The sequence below is a fragment of the Pipistrellus kuhlii genome, unplaced genomic scaffold (genome assembly GCF_014108245.1).
Source record: "Pipistrellus kuhlii isolate mPipKuh1 unplaced genomic scaffold, mPipKuh1.p scaffold_m20_p_11, whole genome shotgun sequence".
NCBI lineage: Eukaryota > Metazoa > Chordata > Mammalia > Chiroptera > Vespertilionidae > Pipistrellus > Pipistrellus kuhlii.
In genome coordinates this window covers 44738768-44766206 of record NW_023425416.1, presented here as the reverse complement: position 1 = coordinate 44766206, position 27439 = coordinate 44738768, and the positions used below count along the sequence as shown (strand labels likewise).

Sequence of the window (27439 nt, the reverse complement as noted above, 5' to 3'; positions counted from 1 at the left end):
CCTGAGGTTCTATTTTTCCCCCAGCCTATTCTCTCTCTGTAGCTTAGTTTGGGTGATTTATATTATCAATATTCAGTCTTCAAGTCTATTCTTTCCTCTGTCCTTTCTATGCAGTGAGCTTTGTATTTCAGGTGGTTTTTGTTTTCAGTTCTAAAATTTGAATTTAGTCCTTCATCTCTTGTATTCCTCTGCTAAGACTATTTTTTCCTCTCATTTGTTTCAAGTAATTGCCCACTGAACATTTTTACACTGGCTGCTTTAAAAGCCTTGTCAGATAATTTCAATGTCTGTATCATCTTGGCATTTTATCTATTGATTGTATCTCTCACTCAAGTTGAGATTTTCTGGGCTCTTGGCATAAGGAGTGATTTGTCAATCTTGGACACTTTGAGTACTATGTTATGAGACTATAGATCTTACTTAAATCTTCTAGCAGGCTTCCTCCGACACTATTCCTTAACGGTTAGTGATGTTGAACATCTTTTTTATATACTTACTAGTCATTTGTATATCTTCTTTGGAGCAATGTCTATTCAGGTCCCTAGTCCATTTTTTAATTGGGTTGTTTGGTTTTGAGTTATAGTCATCTACATAATATTCTGGATATTGATCAGTCATATGGGAAAAAAAAAGATTTTTTATAATTGGTCTGCTTGAACCAGGATCTAACAAAATCACACTGTATTCACGTTTTATTGTCTAATCCGGAGAAATCAAGGCTCCTAGAAAACTAAACCAAAATTAAGAAGAGGAAGCCACTTATGTGGAGGTGGACACCGGAGGAAGGAAGGTGAAAGGGGTGTGAGGATCAGATGGGGGCGTGGTGAGCACATTTGAGTCACCAGCCAGGCCTGAGAGAACAGAGGCTTCTCCCAGGATGCACTAGTGTTACTCAGAGACCCCCACCCACCACCCAAAGACTGTCTCTCCCCACCACGAGTGGCACAAGGTAAATCCTGGGGACACCGCCAGGACCACACTGTGGCTCTGCTCCCAAGGGAACACTGGAGGAGAAGGTCCTAGCTCAGAGCTGCCCTGAACACTGGGGGCCGTCCTAGGAGTCTCTGAGGGCAAAGTAAGGCTGGGGAGCCTTCAGCATCCAGGCGCCATGGTAACCTGACTCACTGAGAGAACAGCTATGGCTGCTCATGTCTGGGCACTTGAAAAGATCACTAGAGCTATCTCTGGGATTAGGATTATGGGTGATTTTTCCCCCCTGTATATTTTCCAACTGTTCTTGAGTCAACAGTGAAAAAGTGATCTTCTACTTAGAGCAACATCTTTAGGGGTGACGTAGATATGCCACGGATGGCCATTATTGATGACAACTGAGTTTCTCCCGAAGAGCAGTGACTGTAAGGGGGAAGAGGGGTCTCAGACTCTCCTTGGAGAATCCAGAAAAGCAGCCCCTACCCACCAGCTGGGCCAGGACCCAGGAGCATGGCACATTCCAGGGAAGGCCAACCTGATGGAGGCAAGCAGTCTCCCAGCGCCTGGAGCTGAGACTGCTGGTCCTGGTTCTGCCTGCGGCCGGCCCCGTGAGGCCTGGGACCCAGGAGGAGGGGTCCAGCTTTCAGGAAACCCATGGCAAACCCACAGAAATCTACCCAAGGGGCCAGTCTCTCTTACCCAGGAGAGCCTTATCCCAGGTTACTGCTTCCAAACGCCTTCCAGACAGAAATGAAACCTGCTGTTCCCAAAATAGAAAACTCTTTATTATAAACCCAGGATACAGGAGAAATGACACAGACATTTCTCAGTTCTCTCTGAACTCCTCGAAACGCATACAAAATAGGTGTGAAATACTTCCTGGAAATCTTTACAAAATACTCCCCAGTATCAAAGTGGGGAGAGGTGCATGGGGCTAAGTGCTTCATCATGATGGTGCAGAGAGGGGCCTTCAGGCCCTCCCCAGACCCCACACCAGCCATGCTGGAGGGGGAACAAAGGCACACATCTTCTATTAGATTTAGGGTCCAGGGATCTGCTCTGAGACCTGAGACCATATTTTCTCCCCAAAAGAGAGCTTCAGATATGAACTACTGTACAAATTCCCTGGAGAGGGAGAGGAACACAGCTGTCTGCTGCTGGCTTGCTGTGTGAGGGCGTAAATCCTGGCATATTTGGTCCTGTTTAGAGGCTGGTTCCAATGAAGTGGGGAAAATGGTGTGCGTGTGTTTGCATGTGTGTATATGTATGTATGTCCATGTGCCCACAAGCTCTGGGGCAGGAGGCTCTTATGTGGCTATGGTTTGTAAACTGGTCCCACCAAGTAACTTTGTAAGGCAATCCAGGTAGAAACGCTGGTGGGCAAGCTCTCTGTGGGTGGCCCCAGGAGGAAGGCTTCTTGCTTCTCCCACATGATCCAGCCTCAGAACCCAAGCTTGATGGGTCCCATCCCGTGCCAGGCAGAGGTGGGCGTGTGACCACTGGCACCTGGGTGGGTTGACGTGAAAGCAGCCCTAACCGCTTGGAGAACTTGTCCCACCGAACGTGGCAAGAGGCTGGGAGGAATCCAAGAGGCAGACAGAGGGGAACCCACAGGGAGGGGGGGAATCAGGCTCAAAGGCGGGATCTCTGTGCTAGGCCCGTATCTACCCCGCGGGGCAGGAGGAAGTGGGGTGTGAGGTGGGCAATGAGCAGGCACCCTTGTGGAAACAACTGCCCTGGCAGTAACCAGCACGTGGCCCCAGCTGCCAGCTCTCTCCCAGCCACGATCTGGCTGCCCCAGGAGACCCGGCGCAAGGCCCCGCCATTTCCCACAGTGACTTGAACACAGCGACTGCCTGTTCTCCTCACCCTACAGAGTTACCAGGCGGAGAAACTGAGGTCTATGGCATGTGGATGGGCCAGAGATGGCGCCTCCGAGTCCCGGCAGGCACATCCCCTGGCAGCCATTGGTTCCACGCAGGACATGCAGTGTGATGTCCAGAAGTGTCCAGTGGCTGCGGATGTGCCCATGGAGTTGGCATCTCAAGGAATCCCCCTACAACCGCAGCGGGAGGCAGGGGCAGGAGTACACGTACAGGCAGACGGACACGCGGACACCCAGGGTACCAGGGCAGTCTTCAGGGCAGGGCCAGGGCTTTGGCAAGGCGAGTCCAGAACCAAGACTTGGTGCAGGGGTTGGTGTAGTCACAGACCGTGATGAATCGCAGGATGCTCGGGAACTCTCTCTTCATGGCCTTGTACTTGACGGGGATCAGTCGCTTCTGATGGGCGCCTGCATGCCAAGGGGCGCAGAGCTGGCACCGGGCCCTCATCCCACAGTGGGGGAGGGGCCGGTCTCCAGACCAGGGATTAACAACAGCTCTCCCTCAACGAAGCATCCCTGGCACACATCCACCCCCACAAAAGGCACCCAGATGTGCAGGGTTCCTCGGTGCGGCACCCACAGTCTGGGTGAAGGAAGGCTGGCATCCTGAAGCCCCACCCACCCACCCACCCACTCTGCTGTGGCGAGGGAAGGACTGCGCTTACCTGGAGAGAGGCTGAGTGCAAACTTAGTCTGGAAGTCACATTCCTTGCTCTGCAGGTAATCATCTGAGACAACCACCACCATCCGGCGGCACCTAGGGAGGAGGGGAGGCACTGAGGCAACCTGGGGGGCGGCCTTGGGAGGAGCCCACTGTGCCCAGGCTAGACAGGGCCCAGCTGGGAAAACGCCAGCCTCCGGGCCCCTGGGCGGGGCTTTGTGCACCCACCCACCCCCCCACCCCCCCACCCCCCCACTGGCACCCTGGCCACCTCACCAACCTCTTCTCGATGAGCTCACTGGCAATGGACCAGACACAGGTGCCGGGCAGGACGTCCCTGTCGGACACACACAACTTGAGCCGGTAGTTTGTCTGTTCCAGCTGCTGGATCATCTCTTGGACAAACTGGATGTCGCTGGCGCAGTAGCAGATAAAGGCATCAAACCGCTCCGGCATTTGCCCTGGGTGCAGAGAATGAGGATAACGGTCAGGGCTCAGTGGAGGGCTGGGGAGAAGGCCAGCCAGGAGCCCCCAGCCTGGGGGGCCCCGGTCCTGGACCCCACACCAACCCTGTGGCGACACGACTCCGAAAACGTGCTGTTTCCAGGAGAGGAAAGACGAGCCCAAGCCCTGGGCTCACCGTCAGACAGATACATCCTTTCATGGATACCCCCCCAGAGGCAGGACTAGTCTTATTCTTCCCATTTCGTAGGTGAAGAACCAGGCTCAGAGAGGTTAAGTTATTTGCCCAAAGTGCCAGTTCATCTGCTTTCAACGGCCACGCTCTACACACCACAATGCCCTATGGCCCACCTGCCCGCCCTGGGTCAGGGGGGACGTATGGGGACCTCACCCAAGGGGTCGTCGAGTGTGGTGATGCCCGCCAGCTCTGCTGTCCGGGGGACGCTGCTGTCCACAGCGGCCACCTGTAAGGGCTTCTCAGACTCCTCCTGCTGTTGCTTCAGAATGTACTTCTGGCAGTCCTCCTCTGCAAGGAAGAGAAGGAGTGTGGGGGCCGCCCCGGGGTGCCCGTGCCACCACCCGAATCAGGATCCACCCCGTAACCACGTCCACTGGTGTCACCCGCGGTCTGACAGCTCCGGCAAGCTGAGCTCCCGTCTGGCTCTGACCATCCCAAAGGGATGTCAATGGCGTGTCCCTCTGGGAAGCCAACAGGGTCCCGTTTGTATCTTTCTGTCCTTTTGCCCTGACACCCTTTCCCAGGGCTCCTGCGGACGGAACCCAAGGTCTGTTTCTTGTAGAACCCTCAGCTATGTGAACAGGGGGCTGGGCAACGGGAAGGGCTCAGGAGACCGCGGTTATGTGCAGGGAGGGCAGAGGCTCCAAGCAAGCAAGGGGCAACACCACCCCCCACCCCCCCCACCCCCCGCCGATGCAGGAGGAGGCGCGTTTCCTTAGGGACCTGACACGTCAAGACTGTCAGCGCTCAGGTGTGCAGCGGTCAGTCCCTCCCCTGCCCTGTGGCTCTACCTGAAGCAGCCCAGACCCCCCCCCCCCCCCCCAGAGGACCCGGATTCTGACCCCGGGTGCTACCCAAAAGCCTTCGCCTAAGCGGTTTCCCTTCGCTCTCTGCGGCCTCCACCTCCTTTCTCTGGTCTCTCTCATCCTCGGCATTGAAAGAGGGAACAGGCCCCACACAGTTCTCCCTCTGCAGGCCGCGTCCCCTCTCGATCCCCCCAGGAAAGGAGGGCCTCGCGGGGGGAGAGACTGTTTGCCGAGGCCGGCGAAGGTCAGCAGCTCCCCGACCCCCCGGGAGAGACCGGCCCCGGCGCGTCCTCACCGATGCTGGGCCCCAGCTCCAGCAGCACGTCGTCGCGGCCCAGCTTGGCGAGCAGCTCGAGCAGCCTGCCCACCGAGGCGCCGGGCCGGCCCTGCCAGTCGTCCAGCAGCTTGCCCGTGGGGTCGGCGTGCGCCTCCAGCTGCCGGATCTCCAGGTACTCGAAGCCCACCTCCTCGGCCAGCGCGCTCCAGTCGGCCGCCACCGCGGTGCGCACGTTCAGGAACAGCGACAGGCGGCGCCGCACGCGCACGTTGAGCGCGGCCAGGGGCAGCGAGGCCGCGGCGGAGGCGACGGGCGCGGGGCCCGCACCCGGGCCGGCTGCAGCCATCGCCGGCAGCCCTGCAGCTTCCGCACAGTCCCGTCGGATCTCTGGCCCGCACTTCCTCCTGCCTTTCCGGTCTGCCCCCCCCCCCCCCCCCCCCGGCTCCCGGCCCCGCCCCGCGGGCTTCCCTTTCCGAGAAGCGCCGCCCCGCTCTCCGATCTGGAGCGTCCGCAGCTGCGCGGAGGCGGAGGCGGGGCGTCCCGCCCCTGCCCTCGGGGGATCCGGGATGTCGGATGAGGAAACTGGGTGCCTGCCTTTTGAGGTCTGGGGAGGCACGGCACCCCACCGACCAGTGCCCGGGGTCCCGGTGCGGGGCGGGGGGGGGGGGGGGGGGAGGGGGAGTGGGAGGGGGATGATGGCTCATCCTCCTTTGGGGTTTGGACCAAAAGGGGGCCTCGCTCTTTGGGATCTGGTGGAGTCACAGCTTTCCAATTGGAGCTCTGAAGGGTTCGTGCGGGCCTGCCCTCGAGGCCGGTGGGAAGGAGACAAGGATTGTGTGTCCCCATCTCTTGGGAACGCACAATCCTGCCCATAGGGGTGTCGGGAGCCCTGGGCAGTCCACCCAGAGGTAGCGGTGGGAAACCCATACCGCCTTCTGGAGTCCGAGGCCCTGTCCTTGAAAAGTGGGAGACATAATCCCACCTTCCCGGGCTGGGGATTGGGGTTGGGGTAACGGGGCGCCCTGGCTTTTGGTGTGGGGGTGGGAGGTGGGGGAACCCTAGTGCAATACTACTCCCTAATTCACACTGCTGTGCCATAATTTTTAAAACATGAAATACCTGACTATTCAATAGGGGGCGCTGACCTCTTTTTCACTAGATTGTAAAACAACCAACCAATCAACCAAAGACAACAGTCAACCCAGCAAAATTATTACAAATATACCTTTTGTCAGATGGGCAAAAAAAAAAATACAATATCGTTTTGTTATGCCCCAGAATTTTAGTAATTATGTGTGTCCCGAGATGAAAAAAGTTGAAATCATTGCTCAAGGGAAACACATTACCATTGGGAGGCAAGGGCGCACCTGGCCTTGCTCTTGAGGGTTGGGGGAGACTCAGCCCTGACCTGGGGAGCTCTGGGTCTTTCGTCCACTCACCCATTCGTTCGTTCTCTAGGTATTTATGGATTTCTTACTGGGTGTCAGCATGTTGCAGGCACCGCGGATTCCTGCCTTGGTGGAGACCCCAGCCAAGTGGTTCGGTGGGCACCAATCCAATCACCCCAAATGACTGTAAAACTGGCCATTGGAATACGTGTATGGTGCTCTCTCTCCAGATAGGATCTTGTCACATCTCCGCACCATTGTGAAACCCACTCTCTGGCCGCCTCACAATCCCCAATTCCTCAGTCTTCTCCAAAGACCTCCCAGGAGAATCCCCAGCACGAGGGGGTAGGGCTTTGGGGCAGCTCAGAATTGTTTAGGTGCTGGGACTCCGGAGACAGCGGAGATGGCCGGGAACAAGGAAGTGGGATTAGATTCCGGGCCTCCATCCCGAGCAAGAGGCCCCCCCCCGCCCCCCCGCCCAGCGGCGGGCAGCGGGCTGGGTAGCCGGGGGAGGGAGCCTGGCCGCGGCGGAGTGTTTTCTCGTTACCGAAAGGGCTCCCGGAGCCCCGCCCCCGGTCTGGCCACCTGCGTTCCGGCTGTATTTCTGGGCGGGGCCACCGCAGGCGGGGCTTGAAGTGGAAAGACCCTTCTGGCGGTGGCTGTGACCTGTGATAGGTGGTTTCGTTGCGGCGTGGGCGGGTCTTAAGGCATACTCGCCTTCTGGTTGGTCACAGCGGGGTGGGCGGGGCTTTGGGAGAGGGGCGTGTTCATTCCGCAGGGCGGTGGGCAGTGGGCGGTGTTTAGGCTTAGAGGGCAAAGGTTCCGTTCTCGATTTCGCAGGCGACTGTCCTTAGGCTGCGGCCCTCGGTACCGGGCCGGGTGGAAGGGTCTGTCGGGCCGGGCTGCGCGATGCGGAGACTGCAGGTGGTGCTGGGCCACCTGAACGGCCGGCCCGACTCGGGCTCGAAGCCTGCGCTGCAGGCCGCGCCGTGCTGGGGCGGCCCTCCGCGCGCCTCGCCCGAGGACGTGGTGGTGGTACACGGGCGGCGCACGGCCATCGGCCGAGGCGGCCGCGGCGGCTTCAAGGTGAGGCCCCCGGTCCGGGCGCGGGTGTGAGATGGCGGCAAGAGGCGAACGGGGTTCCCCTCGACGCTGGACGTGGCCCTGCGCCCGGGCGGTGACAGCTCTGCCTCCCTGGGTGGGAAGGGGGGTGCCTCCCCGGGAGCGCAGGGCACGGGGTCACGGCGGCCACGCTTCCCGCTGCAGGACACCACCCCCGACGAGCTCCTCTCGGCCGTCATGACCGCGGTTCTCCAGGACCTCAAGCTGAGCCCGACCCAACTGGGAGACATCTGCGTGGGTGAGCTCGCTACCCAGGCCCGGGGCTGGGCGCTCTTCGCCCTCCCGTCCCGCCGAAGTCCTCCAACACTTCACCCCCAGGCACGGTCCTGGCGTTCTCCCAGAGAGGAAAGTCAGAAGTTTGTCTTCTTAGGGCTAGACTCCGCCCCCGTCTCTAGGCACTTGCTTGGCCCTCCAAGCACCCTCAGTGGATTAAGTGGTAGGAAGCAGGGCTGTCAAGTGACACACATTCCAACGCCAAGACTCTTGGCACAGGGGTGTGAGGACATCCTAGGAGCCAGAAAACTCTAGAATTCTCACTGATCCTGACATCCAGACCCTGCTACCACAGAATGGAGGGAGTGCCAAAAAACAGTCTAGTCTGGTTCCTCACCTACAAAACGGAGAAACTGAGGCCTGGGAATTTGCAGCAGAACTTTGGATCTGAATGGGTCCACCCTTTCCCCCCTACCTCTACTCCTCTAGCCTGAAAACATAACACCGTGTGGCAAGAGCCTTGCTAAAACGCTGTGGAGGCCGCCACCCCTAGGTTGGCAATCGCTGTGCCACCTACAGAGTGACAGCGGGTTGTGGCAGAGGACACTCGGGGAGGTGTGGGTTTTCAGAGCCCCAGTTCCTCAACTGACAGAACCAGTTTGTTTGACATCAAGCTTTGCATTGCGTTCTTTGCATTGCGTTCTTTTCTTTGCATGACACCTTTCTTTACAGGCAGGCAACCTGCCCATGGTGTGCCGATCAGGAAAGGTGGGGGGCGGGAGGGCACCGGGTGAGGGAGTTTGGGACCCTTGGGGACTGTGTCTAGTGTGTGACCAGGAGAGCTGCTATGTAGCTTGCTCCCCCCAGATCCACACCTTGAAATCTCAGAGCCTCAAGGGAGCCTGTTTCTGAAGAAAGATCTGGAATGTTCCCTCTCTGGTATTCACACGTGTACCTCCGTGCCCCAGCCACCACCAGGCACTGAACAAAGGTTTGTTGTCCACAGGAAACGTGCTTCAGCCAGGGGCCGGGGCGGTCATGGCCCGCATCGCCCAGTTTCTGAGGTGAGCTCCCAGTTCCAGCTCTGGGTTGGCCATGTTGACTCTCGAGTGGGCTCGGGCTTTGGGGAACTCGGCTGGTGGATAGGAGAGGATCCGGTTGGGCACCAGACCTGAAGGCAGCCAGGGTCCTCGGCGCCAGGATTGTGGGAGCCCTATCTTTCCTCTACTTGGAAGGGAGATGGGTTCCCTGCCTCGGGGCCAAGACAAACAGGGCCTGTGGGGCTGTAGCAGATGATCTCTGTGACCTGAATCGCAGCCAAAGCCAATGTTGGTAAGTACTGTTTGGACTCTGTCCTCCTTTGCTAGGCCAGTGACCAAGCAGGTACCCTGAAGAGTGACGCTCAGCTTCTTTGCCAGTTGAGCAGGTGGGGACCTTCAGGCGAATCCCATCGGTAGAGACTTGGGGCCACAGCAGAGCCCTAGGCGAGGGGTGGCCCAGGAGGGGCCCTGGTAAACTTGCCCTTCGCTTCTTGCTGTCCCAAGACAGAGGAGTGCTTACGTTACTTTCACTGTACATTTAAGACCCACTTAGCTAAGTATGCCATCTGCTTAGAGGAGAAATGGGGGTAACATTGGCCGGTGAAGGAACAAGAACACTGAGCAAACCTCTAGGCACTAGAAGAGGTTCTGACTGCTTAGCCTGGAGTTCAAGGGCTCCCAGGATCTGACTCCAGACTTACCTTCCAGCTTTATCTCCCAGCTGCTGACTGGCCTTGACTCCTCCTTTCAGCCAGCCTGTCTGCCTACTGATCCTTATGCTGGTCACTCTGTCCCCTGGCAGTGCTGTCCCTGCCTCCTCTCTGCCTGGCTAACTCTGTCCAGGGTCACCATTGCATGACTTCCCTGAGCTCCCAGGCTTAACACGAGGACCTCTCCAGTAGCTAGCCTCGTGCTTCCTTGTGACGTTCTTTCCCATCTTGCTCTGTTGTTTCTGTCTCTGCCAGTTGATTCATCTTCTGTGTTGGTCAGGCATCCTCAAGGGCCGTGGTCGGCAAACTGCGGCTCACGAGTCACATGCGGCTCTTTGGCCCCTTGAGTGTGGCTCTTCCACAAGATACCACGGCCTGGGCGAGTCTATTTTGAAGAAGTAGCATTAGAAGTAGTTTAAGTTTAAAAAATGTGATTCTCAAAAGAAATTTCAATTGTTGTACCGTTGATATTTGGCTCTGTTGACTAATGAGTTTGCGAACCACTGCTCATGTCAGCACCCCTCAGGTGGTGTCTTGTACTGAACAGATTCTGTTCAGTGAACACTTGGGTTGCGCGAAGCAATGGTAATTAGAGAGTTAGGGGACTTAGGAGACTGTCTGCACACCAGAATAACCAGATGCTTTGACATCCCTACAGTTTAGTCCATGGGTCTGGGAGGGTCTGGTTACATGAGGAGGGGCAGCCCCACCGGCTTCCAGGGCAGGAACCCACCAGAATAAGAAGTGTTAGAACATCTGGTATCGTCAAGATCTTTGACCAGCTGGGAGCAGGCTTTCCAGAGAGTAGGGGAACAGAAAGAGTTAGCCAAGAGGCTGAGGAGTAGAGATGGTTTCTGACCTCATACTTCCTTTTTCTCTGTTCTTTGGGAGAAGAAGATACACTATAGTTTTCATTTTTTTAATCTTCAAAAGGAAGGAAGGATCCCTGTGGCCTAACTAGCTTGGCTCTGCTCGGCCTTGATGGAAGAGGATCACAGGATGGGACGTGGGGAGCACGTGCTTGTACTGCCTTGGGAACAAGAGCCTGTAGAGATGGGGTCTGCCCACGAGGGACCTGGCCTAGAGAAGGAACAGGCTGACTGTGGCCTTACCTTCTGTTTCAGTGACATCCCAGAGACTGTGCCTTTGACCTCTGTCAACAGACAGTGTTCTTCTGGGCTCCAGGCAGTGGCCAACATCGCTGGTAAGTTGTGGCTGGGTGGGTGGCCGTTGCACAGCCTGGCCTTGGCCATGGCTCTGTGAATTTGGGTCAGCTGAGTCACTATCTACTGGGCACGCAAGGAGGATGTCTGAGAGGACTCTCATCCCAGAAAGAGGAGAGCCCTCTGCACCACCCCCAGGCTTTTCTGGACACTCCTGGGACTTCCCAGTCTGAGGCTGGAGCCCATGTAGAGACCAGGCGGGGAGAGGCCCCCCACCTCCCGTTCCCAGAGCAGGATGACTCTGTGGAAGGATGTTTATGAAATGCTTTTGTTGCAGGTGGCATCAGAAATGGGTCTTATGACATTGGCATGGCTTGTGGGTAAGAATTTCTTTCTGCCGGAGCTTATTAACCAGCTTGTAACAATAAACTAATATCCATCTCCTGTGTTCAGAGAGGCCATGATTTCAGGATTTTCTCCTTTAGGCAGCTGCCTGGGGGGAGAGTTCCTACAAATGGGGCTTAGAAGGAGCCCTCAGCTCTGGCTGCTCAGGAATCACTCGCACCTCTCGGCACTGATGGGGAAAGGAAGAGGGCTTTTCAAAGCTTTCTTCTCTCTTGGCACCTGGCAGGCTGGAAACTGGGCAAGCATGAGAAGATGAAGCTCTCAGGTTTCCTCCTCCGGCCCTTGTTCATTCACGATGCTGCTGAGGGAGAAGCTGCCGTTTTGCTTCCCTCACGCTAGAGACAGCTGCCTACTCTGTAACTGGCTTATCCACCTTCTGGCTGCCTCCTGGGTCCTGAGGGGCATGGTCAGATCTGTGAGGGTTTGGGCACTGTCTGCTGTGGCTCCATCTTTCGCTGCAGTTATGGAGCTGCAGAGGTTGTGCTGGGCAGTGTTACCGGGGAGGGACCCGTGTGGGGCCCGGGCTTGGCGGGCATCCGGTGCTGGGAGGGCAGGCCAAGCCAGGGCTCTGGCAGGCCTGGTGGGTAGGGGGTGGGGAGTGGCCCCTTTCAACCCCCCTGAGAGTGTTTCTTCACTGGAGCATTGTGGGCCTTTTTAGGGCTGTGCCCCCTGGCGCTGGGCTGTATTGCCCCGTGTCTGCAACTGAATAAAACCAAAGGTCGCAGTACAGGGACTTTGGCCCAGTCTGCCCTCGGCTCAATCTCATGTCCCTCTATCTTGCTGCAGGAGGGCGGAGTCGGGGTAACTGGGGTGAAGGCTGGAGCTTTGTGAGTTTCTTACTCACATCTGAGGCCCCCTAGCAGTTAAAGACCTTGTTACTAGGGTATTAAGGTCTGAGCCAGGACTGTCCCCCATGTCACAGGCTGGCTGTCCCTGTAGGCTTCCATCATGATGAGTATCCCAAAACATCCTGGTTAGGAGTGGGCTCTGAGGCCAGACCACCTACATTTGGGTCCCGGCTAAATGACCGTGAACAAGTTAGCCTCTCTGGGCCCATCTATACAATGGGGACAGCCACCTCCACCTTGTTGATGAGATTGAATTAATAACAGCTAATGCTCTAGTCTAAGGCATCTATGTGACTGAGTCTGTTCTGAGTGCTTAAGACTTGGACTTTACAATAGTGCTGGGCACAGAGAAGCATTCCATCAGGGTTATGTGTTATCAACCCTGAGGCCTGTGTTCCCCACCTCCTCAACGCCCTTCCACCACAAGACACCGATCTCACTTCCTAGCACTTCCTCATCCAGCCGGTCACATCTCTCTTCGGCCTGCATCTTGTAACATTTTCCTCTCTTCTCTCCTCTGAATCTGATCCTTGAGGACTGAGCCCTGGGCTTGTTGGAAGTTTTCCCCTCTGTGGCCGACGCTAGCCCGAGCCGGGGGGCAGCTAAGGAGGGAAACATCCTGCCGTGAGGGTGGACCATGCGGTGCTCTGTCCCCCAGCCCAGCTCTGGCCCATTGGCTGTGTCCTGGGGCTCCCTACTTCCCAGCTCTTGTCAGGTGCACCGGGATCCTTGGCTGAGTTCTAATGATCCCTCTTCCTCCTCTTCCTCCTCCTCCTCCTCCTCCTCAGAGTGGAGTCTATGTCCCTGGCTGACAGAGGAAACCCTGGAAATATTACTTCACGCTTGGTGGATAAGGAGAAGGCCAGGGACTGCCTGATTCCCATGGGGTGAGTGTTCCCCTGGTGCCGTGTCCTTTGCTCTCTGCCTGGCCTGCTTCAGGTCTGCTCTGCAGGGCCTCGATGCTGCCTTTCCTGCATCCCCAGGCCCTCTCTGTGCCTCTTTTTCCAAACATTGCCTAGCCCAGTGGTCGGCAAACTGTGGCTCGAGAGCCACATGTGGCTTGTGAGCCGCGGTTTGCCGCTCTGTTGACTAATGAGTTTGCCGACCACTGTCCTAGCCTGTTCCTCCCTCCCTGGGGGTTCAGTCACACGAAGGATGACGCAGCTGCACTCAATGCCTTGGAAAATTAGAAAGATGAGGAACTAGGAAGCTTTGGTGACTGGACATGCTGGTGAAGGAACTTGGGCCCAGCAGATGCAACCTGGAAGCGTGTTGTTTGCCTAGCATGTTAGCTCTGCTGCCAGCGCCAGAGCTTCGGGGCAGGGAATCCTGGCTCCACTTGAAGTTCAGAGCGGGCAGTGCCCGGGCTGCCTCTACACCCCGTGACCAGATCTCCAGGAAAAGCTCCTGAAGCCAGAAGCCCAGGCCAAGTCTCCCTGCGGCTCTGGGTTCCTAGGATGAAGGCGGGCTCCACCTCCAGCGAGCAGGAAGCTGGGGGGTGATCTCCCCAGAGGGCCGTGGAGTCCTCATCTCCCCCACTAAGGCCGTTTTCCTGAGGCGCAGGAGGAGCTGCCCAAGAGTCCCCAGGAGTGCTCCCCCATCCCCCGGCCCTCTCTGCCCTCTTCTCTTCTGGTCTCTGGTGTTCGCGCTTCTTAGGACCCGGGTGGCTCCCTGTCCATGCCCCCACACTCCCTGATCTTCATTACTGTCTCTGTGCCACGGACTGGCCTTCCTGTCCTCCCCGTGCCGAGTCCCACCGCCTGGCCCGTCCCAGGCTGCCGGACTCACCCACTGCTGCTGTCTGTCTTCTAGGATAACCTCGGAGAACGTGGCCGAGCGGTTTGGCATTTCACGGGAGAAGCAGGATGCCTTTGCACTGGCTTCCCAGCAAAAGTGAGTGTTGTGTGGGTGGAGTGTTTAAGAGCGCACCTAAGTGGTCTCAGGTGAGGCTGTCCGCAGACCAATTACAGGGCAGCGAGTGGTTTCCACGTCTGTGCCTTGCAGGAGGGAGAGGGGCCAAGAGCCAGGGCCAGGGTGCATTCATTCTTAGCACTTCCACATCCTACTATTGTCTGTTCACCCTGAGTGTCTTCTTCCTGCTGGGCCTCAGTTTCCCCATCTGCTCATTTGAGGGGCGGAGAGAGGGTTGTAATGAGGGCCAGGACTCTTCTCGAACTGCTGTGGTCTGGTGATTAGACATGGTAGCCACAGTCTCCTCTGCATAGCCTGAGTGTGGGGCCAGCATTGCTGGCAACCTGGGCATCGCTTCCTGAGGCTGGGGCTGGGATGACATCAGAACCCCAGGACTTGGGGCTCTGGGCAGGGGCAGGCTGAAGCTGGCAAGCCCCAGCTGCCCGGGGAGAGCACAGCAGAGGGAGGGAGCTTCTCTGAGGCGCTGGTTCTTAGCCACTTGGCGTCAACTAGTGTGAGAATTTGGTGAGAGCTGTAGATTTCTCCCAGGGGAATGCCCTGGGGGCTTACATTTTGCCTGTGATTGTAAATTATAAACAGGATCTTAAAATAGGGGACAGGTGAACTGAGCCATTCTGGTCAAACAGTCGGCAGAATCAAGCACAGATCTCCCTGGGGCTCCATCCTCGCTTTGGCACAGAAAGCAGAGCAGCCTCAGTCCCTCATAGCTGTCAGACTAAACGGGGTGCCCCCACCCCACTTTCTTCCCTTTGAGTTTGGGATTGGCCAAGATCTGAGGTCAGTGAGGTATAATAGTAGGAAACCCACACCGGTCCCTCGGAGCTCCCCCAAGGCAGGGGTGTCCCAGCATTGTGCAGTCTGAGCTGCGTGTCGGCCCCAGGGGGGAGGACGGGAGGCAGCAGAGGGACCCCAAGCAGGAAGGGAGTCTCACTGTCCATGGTGCTCCGCGTGGCAGGGCAGCGAGAGCCCAGAGCAAGGGCTGTTTCCAGGCTGAGATTGTGCCTGTGACCACCATGGTCCATGATGACAAGGGCACCGAGAGGAGGATCACCGTGGCCCAGGATGAGGGGATCCGACCCAACACCACGCTGGAGGGCCTGGCCAAACTGAAGCCTGCCTTCAAGCAGGGCGGCTCCACCACCGCTGGTGAGACTGGGCTGGGGCACGCCCATGCCGGACAGACTCTGGGAGCCTGGCGCCACCAGGTGGGGTGGGCGTGGGGGCCTGGGCCTCCTGGGACCTGCTCTGAGGCCTCCTTACCCCTGTGGTTTGCTTCTAGGAAACTCTAGCCAAGTGAGCGATGGGGCAGCTGCCATCCTGCTGGCCCGGAGGTCCAAGGCGGAGGAGCTGGGCCTCCCCATCCTTGGGATCCTGAGGTCCTATGCAGTGGTTGGGGTCCCACCCGACATCATGGGCGTTGGACCTGCCTACGCCATCCCTGAAGCTTTGAAAAAAGCAGGTAGGCGGCTCCTCCATGCCCTACGTCTGGATCCCACTTCTGCCTCTCAGGCTGCTGCCGGAGGGCGGTGGTCCTGTGGGTGCTGCAGAGTGAAGGTGGGACAGACTAGCACCCCTGCCAGAGCCCTTCCTGGCCACACAGCGGGAACCCACTCCTTCATCTGGAACAGACACAGACACACAGGGCAGCCTAAGACCTCGCGAGACCGAGAGTCCTGTAAGGGTCAGGGGGCGCTGGGTCAGCCTGGGTCTTTCCCCCTTGCCTGCAGGGCTGTCGGTGCACGACGTGGACATCTTTGAGATCAATGAGGCCTTTGCCAGCCAGGTGAGCCTCTGCTTCTCCATGCTGCCTGGGCCCTCGGCAGCCCGGTGGAGCCCGGGGTGCAGGGGGCGGGAGGGAGCGGGAGCTGATGTCTGCCTCCTCCCAGGCTGTCTACTGTGTGGAGAAGCTCGGATTGCCCCCCGAGAAGGTGAACCCTCTGGGGGGTGCGGTCGCCTTGGGCCACCCACTGGGCTGCACCGGGGCTCGACAAGTCATCACGCTGCTCAACGAGCTGAAGCGGCGTGGGAAGAGGTGAGGCCGACTCTCCGTGGGGGTGTCACGGGGGATCCCCATGCTGGGCACCCAAGGGGGTTAGGGGAAGGATACTTGCACACACTCCGTACTAAGGATGCAGGGCTGTGACCCCTGTTTTCCATGAGAGGCCGCTGTGGAGGGGACCCTGGCCTGCAGCAGACACCGGCCATGTGTGTGCCTAGGTGGGCAGTCGGGGAATTCCATACCCACAGCTTCCATCCTCTGTGCCCATGAAGGCCTTGGTCTAGCCAGCTCTGCCTGGTCTGGAGGGAGCTTGGTGGGGCTTCTGCCCTTTCTGCCCTCACCCACTCAACACGGCGTCCCTTCCACAGGGCATACGGGGTGGTGTCCATGTGCATCGGGACCGGAATGGGAGCCGCTGCTGTCTTTGAATACCCTGGCAACTGAGCGAGGCGCTGCCCACTTTGCTGGAGGCGAGAAAGCAACACTACGGGAGTGACGCCACGTGGGGAAATTCAGCATGGTGGCTGTGGCGGCAGCGGGCAAATCCAGGCACTTCAGCTAACTTGGACCACGTGACCACTGAGGACAGTGCAGGAGTGGGCGAGGTACTGGGTCACCCAGGCCACGAGGCCACCGTGTAATTACAGGGCAGGGGCCTTTGGATGAGGGTGCAATAGACATATAGATGTACGTCAGCTCTGACCATGCTTGTCTTGCCTTGGCGCAGTCTGAGTACTGATTCCTAACCACCAGTCTGCACGGTGAGGCGGCCTCAGAGGACGGGCATGCAGGACCTGAGCTGAGACCAGCTCCCTCCGTCCAGGGGCTGCTCGGGTCCTCCAGCGTGTGCCCTGCACAGCACACCTGTCCTGAGCTCTGGGCCATGTTTATTTGCAAAGCTGGCTGGGGGTGCGGGGGTTCTGGGGGCAGAGCCTCAGGGCTGGTAGGGTGGCACAAATCTCTCATCGTAAGAGCCTCGGCCCCGGAGCCGCAGGGTGCAGGCCTTCTCGCCGAGCATACCTTCCACCACCAGCGTGGACTCGTACAGCTCACTGCTCCTGCGGGCACGGGGCTGAGGTGAGGAGGGAGTCCAGCCTCGGGCGGTGCCGGGGGCTGGGCGGGGTGTACCTGGCGGTGAAGAGAACCTGCAGGATGATGGAGGTGGGCGGCGCGTTGACAGACCGTGCCTCCAGCAGCCCGCTGCTGGGGAAGACCTTGAAGGCCGCAGGCTCCTGGTCCGGCTCCTGGTCTGCACGGCAGGGAAGGGAGCACGGACGTGGCAGCGGCCGCACGCGCTGCCCCAGGAAGTCCGTCCCCGCGGACACCCCAGGGGGTGCCAGCCACCTTCCTGGGGGCCGGCCCAGCTCACAGGGGAGCAGTGGGTGGGAAGGGCAGCGTGGCATACCCATCAGCATGGCCCAGTAGCTCCGGCAGCCGCTCAGGTTCATCAGGTAGATCTCCCGGACCCGCTCCTGGTTCACAAAGCAGGTCCCAAAGTCCACCCAGCTGGTGGAGAGCTGCAGCTCGGGCACGGCCACCGTGGCCTGCAGGGGCACCACCTGTGGGGACAGAGCCGCTAACGTGGTGGGAACAGGTGGCTGCCACTCCTGGTGGGCTCTGAGCCAGCGTCTCAGGGACACACGAGCCCTGCTGACCCCGAGAACCGACACTTCTGAGGAGCACACAGGCAGCACGGGGAGGTGGGAGGGGCCGGCGCCGGATCTAAAGCCGGAAGCCGCTGGTGGGCTTCTGCACAGAGGAGGGCGCCATCTGCTCCCCCTGCCACCCTTGCCCTGATCAAGCTCTGTGGCTTCTGCTCCCTGGCCGGGTGCTGTCCTGCCTTCCTCACTGCTCCCACGGGGGCTCCAAGGCCCAGCCCTGTTTTCCTTGGGCCCTAGGCCTCCTCCCCCTTTCCCTTGACATCGGGCACTGCCATCCACCTCCCCCCCCCCCCCCCCCCCCCCCCGGCCTCCCCTGCCCCGGGCTCCAGTGCTCAGATCCTCTGGCCTCTCTGGATTCCACCTCTCAGGCCGGACCATTCCTTCACATTTCTCATGGGCTTCTACCTGCCTGACCCTCGAGCTCAGCGCCACACACAGCCCGTGACCTGTCACAGCCCACAGAACTGGGCCTGTGTCCTCACTGGCCTGAGCATCTGTCCCTCAGGTGCTCACTATTCCCACCCATCGGGCCATTCCCTCGGCCTGACTTTTAATGTGATTTCCTTTTCATTAAACAGTAATTAAATGGGAGGCTTCACATGCCACCTCCTACAGGAAGCCTTCCCGATTTTTCACGTTATAGCCCTCACCTGGCTCTGAGCTCCTAAGACAAGTAAGGATGAATGATCCTCATTTCTCCATGACAAAGCTTCTTCCAAGACAGGCTGGGCCCGCAGTACGGGCTTGGGCTCCTCCTATTTCTGAGGGCCCCGTCAGGCTGTCTCCCTCTGACCCCACCGGAACAGCGAGGGGCAGGCCCGGCACTCACCTGAGTGGTCTGGTTGGCATACTCCAGGCGCAGGTTCTGGGTAAACACCATCTCTCTCTCTCCACTCGCGCTCTGCCGAATGTCCACCCCGGGCAGCATCTGGTCAGCCGGCAGCTTCTGATAGCAGAGCAGCTCCAGGGAGAGCGTGAAGGACACGTCCACCTGGCAGACACAATGCAGCCGTCACCCGAGGCTGCTGAAGGCAGGCGGCAGCTTCTGTCCGGCCCTCCCTCCCACGAACCCACAGGCCCCTCAAGGCCCAGCTCAGTCATGACAGCACAGCCTGCAGGGCTCCACGGACCCGGCCCTGCCCTACAAAGAGCCAGCGGTGCGCTTCCCCACACCCGGGGACGCATGGGTCCCACAGACACTGCCTGCCCTGCTCTGGGCCCAGCACCTGTCACACCTGGATGAGGCTGTGCCTGCCCCCGGGAGCGGAGGGCCAGCGGGGAGACGGCGGCAAACCGACCTTGACGCCCTGGCGTGAGCCTAGGCAAGGCCTGTGTCTGTCTCCCGAGGACAGGGAGGGGCCTCTGACGGGTTTTTAAATGGGGTGTTCGTCAGCTTTGCCTTCCTCAGAGGCCCTGGCTGCTGCGGGAAGGTGGGCTGGGGAGCTCGAGCAGGTGAGGACTGGAGGGGCCGAGGGCCCAGCAGGATGTTCCTTGAACCCAGACATCGGAATGAACGGAGGCACGCGTTAAAGGTCCAGATTCTTTCTCCTCCCTGCAGCGGGGCCTGGGAGCTATTTCTGACAAGCCTAACGGCCACCGGTGTGTCGCCTGGCTTGGACACCACTATCCAAGCCTCCTAGACCAGTGGTGGGCAAATTCATTAGTCATCAGAGCCAAATCTCAACAGTACAACGATTGACATTTCTTCGGAGAGCCACATTTTTTAAATTTAAACTTCTTCTAACGCCACGTCTTCAAAATAGACTCACCCAGGCCGTGATATTCTGTGATAGAGCCACCCTCAAGGGGCCAAAGAGCCGCATGTGGCTCGCAAGCCACAGTTTGCCGACCATGGTGCTAGACCAAGACATGGGTGTGGGATGAAGAGAAGGGCGGCAGCAGGCTGGGTGGCTGCTCAGAGCCGGCTGGGGTGGGTGATACTCGCTGATATGCCACCGCTGAGAGGAGGGCGCTGGGGGCAGGGCTGGGGGCGGGGAGGTGGGGAATTGGTCTGGACCCGTGGTCCATGGGAGGGAATTCTGGTCAGGAGTCAGGCGGGCAGTGCAGCACGTGGCCCACACTCGTGACACCCACCCCGAAGTACACATTTTGAAAGGGGTAGCTCCTCCTGAAGCTCTGGATGTGGTTGAGATGACCCAGGAGAGTGCAGAGAGGTGAGAGGCCCAGCCCCTCCCAGGACAGGAAGAGGGAGCTCTGAAGCAGGATGGGGTGGGGAGAGAGGGCGGGGCACCCAGCCTGGCTGGCTGTCCTTGCCTGGCTGCACACACCTGGGAGCAGGGGTGCATACACACACACACACACACCCACTCAGGTGGCCTGTGACCTGTCCTCGATCCACGTGCCTCAGAAACACAAGGAGGCAGCCATTTGTGGCTCCCACCGCCTGGCAGTCCCAGGACCACCCCCTCCCAGTTCTGCAAATCCGGGGTTCTGTTGTCACAGAAGAGGGACAGTCACTTTGGACCTGGGCAGATGGCAGTCAAACTGTGACCGCGCCTGAGTGAGGGCACGCGGGAGGGGGGAGGCTGTGTGCAAAGTGGAGGTGCTGGTGGGAATGCTCGGCCTTGACCGGGGCGCTGGCAGAGGGACTGAGAGGGCCTGCTTGCCTGGGACTTGGTTGTGTTCACACTGGAGCGCCTGGTCCTTCCTACATGCGTGAGCCACCAGTGCAGAGGGCCCATGTTTGCTGGAAGAGGTGTGCCCAGTGGGAGTGCCCTCCTGGGTGTCCAGGGCATGGGCTGAGGGGTCAAACGTGTGGTTTAGATTCAAAGGTCTGTGTGTTTGTGTCTGCGTACAAACGCGTGAGGTGAGTTGTCTGCACACGTGTGTGCATGTATGAGAAAGGAAGGTGACTGATTGCCCAGAGGAGTGTGCCTGCGAGGCTGAGGACCCCAGGACCCTCCACTGACCAGCATGTTCTCCTGTGGGTGGAGCACCAGCTGCCTGTGGGCTGCAGCCCAGCCCTCCTCACACTCCTGCTCCCAGCCAGCGCCAGCAGCTCTGTGGGTGCGGCTGGCTCCATCCGGAGACACGGAGAAGGGCCTGGAGACCTGGAGCCGGAAGTAGTGTGGGATGTCCGTGGTGTTGGTCAGCTTCAGGTGATGGGTGGTTACCAGCTCACTCAGCACCTGGGTGGGCACAGAGGGCAAGGCTAGCAGGCATCTCCCCTCGCCTCAGGCCCAGGGCTCGGGGGCGGGGTGGGGCGGGGTGCTGCGCCTCAGAAGGGCCCACAGGGACCTGTGAGGGGGCAGCACACTCACCCCATCACAGGGCTGCACAGGGATGAGATCACTGGCCTGGAGCCGGAATCGCATGCCGCCGCCATAGTCCAGCTCCACGCTTAGCCTGCCAGCAACAGGCATGGCGGGGCCAGGCTGGGCCTCTGGGGCCTCCTGGCAGCCCCCCACTCTGCCTGGCCAGCCTTTACCTGGGCTCACCTGCTGGCTGCTTCTCCCTCCCTCTCCCCCTCCCACTCCCATGGTCTATCCAAAAGCAACAACAACAACCTATAGGTTTATACCCTCCTGCTCTATCCAGCTGTCTGGTCCCCACCAGGGCCGGGTAAGGGTGCTCCCGGGGGGAAGGGAGGGAGGACTCACTGTGCGGGCCTCACGAAGCCCTGCAGGTCCAGCCTCAGGGGCCCCACGGCAAAGCCCTGCAGGCGCCGCCGCCTCCCGGGAAGCTCCCTTTCCACCTACGGGCCCAGGCCTGGTCACGGGCGGTCGCTGGGCCGAGCAGGTGGCGGCCGCGGCCCCACCCCGGGCCGGGAGGGCTCACCTTGCTGTCCAAGCTCATGAAGCCCAGGGCGTAGCCAGTGCACTCCACCTTGTGCAGGACGTGGGGGCCGAGGACCATGGGCGTGAAGGAGATGGAGATGGAGCTGCTGCCCCCTGCAGGGACCACCTGGCACGGGCACCCGAGCAGCTCAGTGCTGCTCGGTGCCACTGTCTGGCCAGCGGGCACTTTTTCCAGGCGGCTCCCGGCCCAACCCCAACTCACCACCTGCTTGGGGCTGATGCGGTACAGGTGGTCCGAGGGCACCCCCTCGTGCTCCTGCAGGACCACTGAGATGATGGGCGCGGCGCTGGCGCTGGCGCTGGCGCTGCTCTCGGCCTGTCGTCCCGATGTTGCTGAGGCTCACGGAGGCTCCAGGCCCAATGGTCCCCCTCCTCCCCTCCCCGCACCGGGCGGCCAGCCTGAGGCCCCTTCCCCCCCAACTCTGCTCACAGAATGGGCCGCTTCCACGCTGGATGACGACTGGTTATAGATGCTCGGGGACTGGGAGGAGCTGCTGCTCTCCGGGGTCTCGGGGGATAGGACTTCGTTTCCGTCCTGGTCCCGCAGCGGGAAAGGGGGCCCGCAAAACACCAGCAGCTCCAGCAGCTGGTCCTCCCTGTCCTCCGGAGCGTAGGTCTCCCAGTCCAGGCGGATGTCTGGGCAGGTGTGTTGGGGGGTGTGTGTGTGTGAGGAGGAGGGGCAAGGCAGGTGCGTCTTCCCATGCCCCGCCTCCCTGAGTCTCCCCCTCCTCCCCCCCGCCCTCCCGTCCCCCCAGGCTGCCTGTTACCCCACTCAGTATGGGGCCTCGCTTCTTCTCACCTGCCGCTTGTGGGCAATGTTTCCGGGATTAAAAAACAACAACAGCCACCTACAGGTTTATACCCTCCTGCTCTATCCAGCTTCTCCCAGCCCATCTTCCCTCCCGGCCTGGCCCATCACTCCGCACAAACTGTAATGAGAACCCCATTTTCTCTCGTGAGAGCCTCACCACAGGGGCTGGAGTTGTTCAGGCGAAGAACCCGGGTGACTGTCCCTCCTCCAGAGACCTGTGTGCTGAACCTGGAGGCAGGAGGCGAGGTCAGCACAGCCCAGAGCGAGCGGCACACGGGGAGCCGGCGTGGAGGCGCAGGCAGGGAGGAGGCCCCACCGTGGTCTGTCTTCACCCTGGACTCACCAAGACCGTGCATGGCCTGGTGAACTTGACCCAGGGCTGCTTCCTGCCCCTGTCACACCCCTCCCCTCTCCCTACAACTACACTGACAACACATCCCACCTCCGTTGGTATGGGGGGGGGCCCTGGCCACATGGACTGGAGGCCACACTGACTACTACTCATTACTACCCACAAGCCGTCTGAGCTGTGCAGGTAACAGCCACGTCCCCTGGCGCCTCGCCCCTCCAGGGCAACCCTGTCCTGGGCTTTCTTTCTGGGTGGCACCAAGTGGCCCCGGGCCAGTGGAAAAGCGAGAAGCAAGAAGCCCAGGCCAGAGGCCAGAGGGCCTGCAGGGGGCGGAGGAGAAGGCGGCATGGACACCTGAGGACAGGCTCCTTCTGCAGCGGGTCCGTGGAGTAGTTGGTCCTCTGAGAGCTGATGGGGCAGCCCACCACCACCATGTGCACCGGGATGACCGAGGGCGGCAGGTCTCCCACCTGCAAACACACGCCAATCCTTGGTCCCTTGTCGCCAGCTGCCGCCGCCTCCTTCCCTGGCTCCCCATTCCCTTCTTTTCCTTCTCCAGCCAGCCCAGGGCCTCCCTCCACTCCTCACTGGTGGATACTCACCCCAGACACCCCCAGGCCAGTTCCCTGCCTGTCCCTCTGCTGTGCTGCCAGCCCAGCCCTCCCCACTAGCCCCCTCCCACCTCCGGCCTGGCCGTCTTTCACCTCTTATAGTCCCTTTCATCAAATGAAAATAACTATTATTTCTCTCTGCTAATACAAAGTAAAAAAAAAAAAAAATGTTTTTAATTTGCCTGAGTCGGTTTGACCCAGTGGCTAGAGCATCGGCCTGTGACGGAAGGTTCCCGGGTTTGGTTCTGGTCAAGGGCACACGCCCAGGTTGCAGGCAGCTGGTCAATAATGCTCTCTCATCATTGATGTTCCTCTCTCTCCCTCTCCGAAATCAATAAAAATCTATTTAAAATGTTTCTAAAACACAGTATGATAATCACTCAGAACCCTTCACCCCAGCATGACTCTCTGTCAACATTTTCATGTACAATTGGACAGACTTCTGTGTCCATGAAACAGATGTACAGGAGGAGCACACGTCATCTCTTTCCATCTTCTCTTTTCATGACACAGAATGTTACTAACGAAGCTTTACAGCACCATAGAAGGGCTGTCCAGAATTCCATCGGATGGATGGAGCCCACATTTTTATCAAATCTTCGACTGGCAGCCATGGATGCTCAGGTTGTTTCCTTCCTCCCCCCACTCTCCGTTTATACATGATGCTGAGAAGGAAAGGAACCGGGCACCAGGTTGTTTGTTCTACTCCGTGAGACCCGAGAGTCAGAGGGGCCAGGTGCTGGGGAAGAGAGAGGCCAGAGGCGAGGGCCAGGGTCAGGTTCCCCGCCCCCCGGGCTGTGAGCCGCCTGCAAGCCTGTACCTGGCAGATGAGGCTGTCCCAGTACTCGCCCCACATGTTCGCACAGGCCGTGATGTCGATTTGGAGCTGCTGGCGGGCGCCCAGCGTGCCCTGGGAAACGTGGGGGAAGAAGGATGCTCCTTTCCCGTGAGACAGCATGTTTTCCATGAAGTCTGCGGGGAACCAGGGAAGGGGATTCAGGAGCCCGGGGAGGGGGGCTATGAGGTCCAAACCCTCAGGTGTTAGCAAAACACTGTGCCAGACAAGCCTCCCCATCTCTCCCTCCTTCTGGAATCCCGGAGTCCAGGGCCAGCCCCCAGGGGAGCCCTCCCTTCTGAGCCTCCACCATCCCAAATCAAATCCCGGGCCTGTGCCCAAGTCTAATGCCTAACAAGGGGATGGCCTTCACTCAAAAGCGGGCGGTTGTCAGGTTGGGGCGGGGGGGGGGGGGGGGCGGGGAGAGACACAGCTATCTCAGGGACGTTGCTAGAAAAGACCGGAGCCCTAGCCGGTTTGGCTCAGTGGATAGAGCGTCGGCCTGTGGACTGAAGGGTCCCAGGCTCGATTCCGGTAAAGGGCACATGCCCAGGTTGCAGGCTTAATCCCCAGCAGCGGATGTGCAGGAGGCAGCTGATCAATGATTCTTTCTCATCACTGATGTTTCTCTCTCTTCCTCTCCCTTCCTCTCTGAAATCAATAAAAATATATTAAAACAAAAAAGACACCGAGATGGTCAGGGTCCACATACCCAGGAAGCTGAGGACAAACCAGCTCTGGCCAGGCCTGAGCTCAGCGCCTGCCCCTTGGAGCTCTTACCCAGGTGCTCTCGCTTGGCCAACTGCTGGCGAATCCGGTCTGTCTTCAGCAGGGCAGGAGACACGTCGGGGCTTTCCCAGAGGACACAGGAATAGCATCAAGCCATCCGGACCCTTCCTTAGACCCGAGCCATCTCCCCTGGAGGCCAGCTTTCCAGCTTTCCACCTCCTTCTCTGGCCTGTGCTCCAGCTACACTCCTGTCACTCTCCAGCCCAGGGACTGCCTCCCCATAAACTCAGTGGGGCTCTGGGGTCGGCACCCCTGGCCCAGTTTCTGACCCCTGGAGATGAGCCCAGCACAGCCTCCCTATCGCTTGTGCAGCTTTCTGCAAAGGCCTGTTTCCCGTCTTTCCTGCTGGCATCTGTCCAGCACGGAGCACACACTAATCCTTCTGGAGCGGGAGAGTTAATGTGAGCACTCCCCACCATCTGCAGCAGTACTTTTAGAGTTGGGCTCCCCTGTGTGAGGTGGTTTGGAGGAGAGGTGTTTGCGCTGGTAAACTGCCAATTGCTGCGGTGTAAATACTTTGGGGCTGACTTCAAGTTACAGAGTTGCTGGCTGCCTCGCTGCCGCATCTCTGCCCACATGGTTCCCTCAGCCCCCAGTAACTTCTCCCTCCTTCACCGGCCTGAATCAGAAGCCCTCCACCCAGCAGGCAGGCCAGGCTGAGGAGAAGGGGCCGCAGTCCCAGCCCCTCCACAGGCCCCTCAGGGTCTGGGACCCGGGCGTCAGAAACCATCTCCTGCCTGTGTTTCCCCCTGTCTACCTGGGAGAGCACGTCCTCCCACACCCCACAGCCACCAGCCTCACAGAGGCCCATCGGGGCACGCTCCACCTGGCCCCCTCCTCCCTGGGGGCTGCCCCCGAAAGAAGCCAGACTTACACGCTGGGCTTTTGGCTCAAGGGTTTCTGAGGGCTCCCGAAGTACTCGAACTTGAGGGTGAACGAGGTCTGGATCGGGGAGCAGTTGGTCAGGATGAGCTGGCGATGCACGCAGGTCCTCAGCGGCACGGTCGCGCCGAAGTCCAGGCGGAGCGCCTCCTTGTGGCCGGGCTTTGTGCAGGAAACACTGCCCCGTGCCCATGGCACCAGGTTACACGCCACCCTGGGCCCTGCCACCGTGCTGTCCAGCAACCGGGCTTCACCCTCAGACTCCCACCCCGTCAAGCTGCCACCCCAAAGACATCTTTTGTCAGCCTAGGATGCCAAGGGAGGCCTCAAATGTCTTTCTTTAAAAAAAAAAATTTTTTTTAAAAATATATTTTATTGTTTTTTTTTACAGAGAGGAAGGGAGAGGGAGAGAGAGTTAATGAGAGAGAAACATCAATCAGCTGCCTCTTGCACACCTCCTATTGGGGATGTGCCTGCAACCAAGGTACATGCCCTTGACTGGAATCCAACTTGGGACCTTTCAGTCCGCAGGAATGGGCTCTATCTACTGGGCCAAACCAGTTAGGGCTAAATTTTACCAACTTGCCCTGGCACAGGGCAGACTGGCTCGTCTCCCAGTTGCTGAGCCTCATGCGGGAGAGCCCACGGTACCCACAGCCCTGCCCCTGCCATCTCCCACCTGCCTGGACACCATGCCTCCAGTGGTGGGGGGAGGGAGACGGGAAGACCCAGAGAGGGCGAGGAGGGCATAGAGGGATCTGTCCCCACAGAGGTGGTTAGGGAGCCCCTTCCTGGCTGCAGGAACCAGCTGGGAGGAGGCTGGCACCGGGGGGTGGGGCGATGCTGCTCCTTCACATGGTCGCCTCAGCACTCGGGCCCGGGCCCCAGCCCTGGGCTCACCTTTTCTTGGAGTCCTCCGTCCAGATGGTGATGTTCACTTGCAGTCCCTGGGGCTTCCCAGAAATGCCCAGAACCAGCGGCTCCTTCATGCCTGACACGGAACAGGGGAGGGCCAGGTCGGTCAGCTCGTCCTGTAACAGAGCCCACGGGGGCACATGAGCACGGGGGAGGGGAGAGGGAGAGCTGGGCTCCCAGGTCTTCCTGTGCAGGCGGTAGCCGTGGGAACTGCTCCTGTCTGTGAGTGCCTCAGTGAGCCACCACCCACAGGCCCCGCCTCAGCCCACACCCTGCGCCCCGGAGGCCTGGTCCTTCCTCAGGGCTCCAGGCTGGGTCTCTGCCCCAAGTGTCTGGATGTGCCCATTCGAAAGGAACCCTGCAAGTGGGTGTCTGCAGAAGCGACACGTTTATTCCGATGAAACTGCTACTGCAAAGTCAGCCACAAAGTATTTACACTGCAGCAAACCCTTACATGCAGCAAACCCTTCCTGCCCTAACCGGTTTGACTCAGTGGGTAGAGCATTGGCCTGCGGATTGAAGGGTCCCAGGTTCGATTCCGGTCAAGGGCATGCACCTTGGTTGCGGGCACATTCCCAGTGGGGAGTGTGTAGGAGGCAGCTGATCCATGTTTCTCTCTCATCGATGTTTCTAACTTTCTATCCCTCTCCCTTCCTCTCTGGAAAAAATCAATAAGGAAAAAAAGAAAA

The 27439-nt window shown here is 59.2% G+C and overlaps 3 protein-coding genes across 4 annotated transcripts in view; 1 reads left to right on the top strand and 2 right to left on the bottom strand.

The window, feature by feature from the left end:
- Positions 1-1693: 1693 nt before the first annotated feature.
- MYD88 (MYD88 innate immune signal transduction adaptor) lies at positions 1694-5688 on the bottom strand. Of its 2 annotated transcripts, none has more exons than XM_036431876.2 (5): positions 5278-5684; positions 4330-4464; positions 3757-3937; positions 3481-3572; positions 1694-3223 (listed from the first exon to the last, which is right to left on the bottom strand). In XM_036431876.2, the coding sequence occupies exons 1-5, from the start codon at positions 5603-5605 to the stop codon at positions 3069-3071; spliced, it is 891 nt and encodes a 296-aa protein (XP_036287769.1). In that variant the 5' UTR covers positions 5606-5684; the 3' UTR covers positions 1694-3068. The 2 variants fall into 2 exon arrangements, with proteins under 2 accessions (XP_036287769.1, XP_036287770.1); XM_036431877.2 differs by having other exon boundaries at positions 3059-3223; positions 3776-3937; positions 5278-5688.
- A 1756-nt stretch (positions 5689-7444) lies between these two features.
- On the top strand, positions 7445-16777 carry ACAA1 (acetyl-CoA acyltransferase 1). Its single transcript, XM_036431875.2, has 12 exons — positions 7445-7733; positions 7914-8007; positions 8989-9046; positions 10857-10936; positions 11233-11275; positions 12937-13035; positions 13961-14041; positions 15036-15226; positions 15360-15539; positions 15808-15863; positions 15967-16112; positions 16448-16777. Exons 1-12 carry the CDS (start codon positions 7557-7559, stop codon positions 16521-16523), a joined length of 1281 nt encoding a protein of 426 aa, XP_036287768.1. The 5' UTR covers positions 7445-7556; the 3' UTR covers positions 16524-16777.
- Positions 16778-16883: 106 nt separating this feature from the next.
- DLEC1 (DLEC1 cilia and flagella associated protein) overlaps positions 16884-27439 on the bottom strand; it is a 42707-nt gene continuing 32151 nt past the window's right edge. Inside the window, exons 22-37 of the mRNA XM_036431872.2 lie at positions 26736-26866; positions 25828-26013; positions 24945-25015; positions 24150-24301; positions 23073-23188; positions 22527-22597; positions 21989-22194; positions 21761-21874; positions 21539-21664; positions 21361-21455; positions 21022-21106; positions 20671-20889; positions 18570-18731; positions 17485-17638; positions 17208-17328; positions 16884-17137 (exon numbers count right to left, since the gene is read on the bottom strand). Of these exons, the coding sequence (XP_036287765.1) occupies positions 17014-17137; positions 17208-17328; positions 17485-17638; positions 18570-18731; positions 20671-20889; positions 21022-21106; positions 21361-21455; positions 21539-21664; positions 21761-21874; positions 21989-22194; positions 22527-22597; positions 23073-23188; positions 24150-24301; positions 24945-25015; positions 25828-26013; positions 26736-26866 (2133 nt within the window). The 3' untranslated portion in view covers positions 16884-17013. The remainder of the gene's footprint in view (positions 17138-17207; positions 17329-17484; positions 17639-18569; positions 18732-20670; positions 20890-21021; positions 21107-21360; positions 21456-21538; positions 21665-21760; positions 21875-21988; positions 22195-22526; positions 22598-23072; positions 23189-24149; positions 24302-24944; positions 25016-25827; positions 26014-26735; positions 26867-27439) is intronic.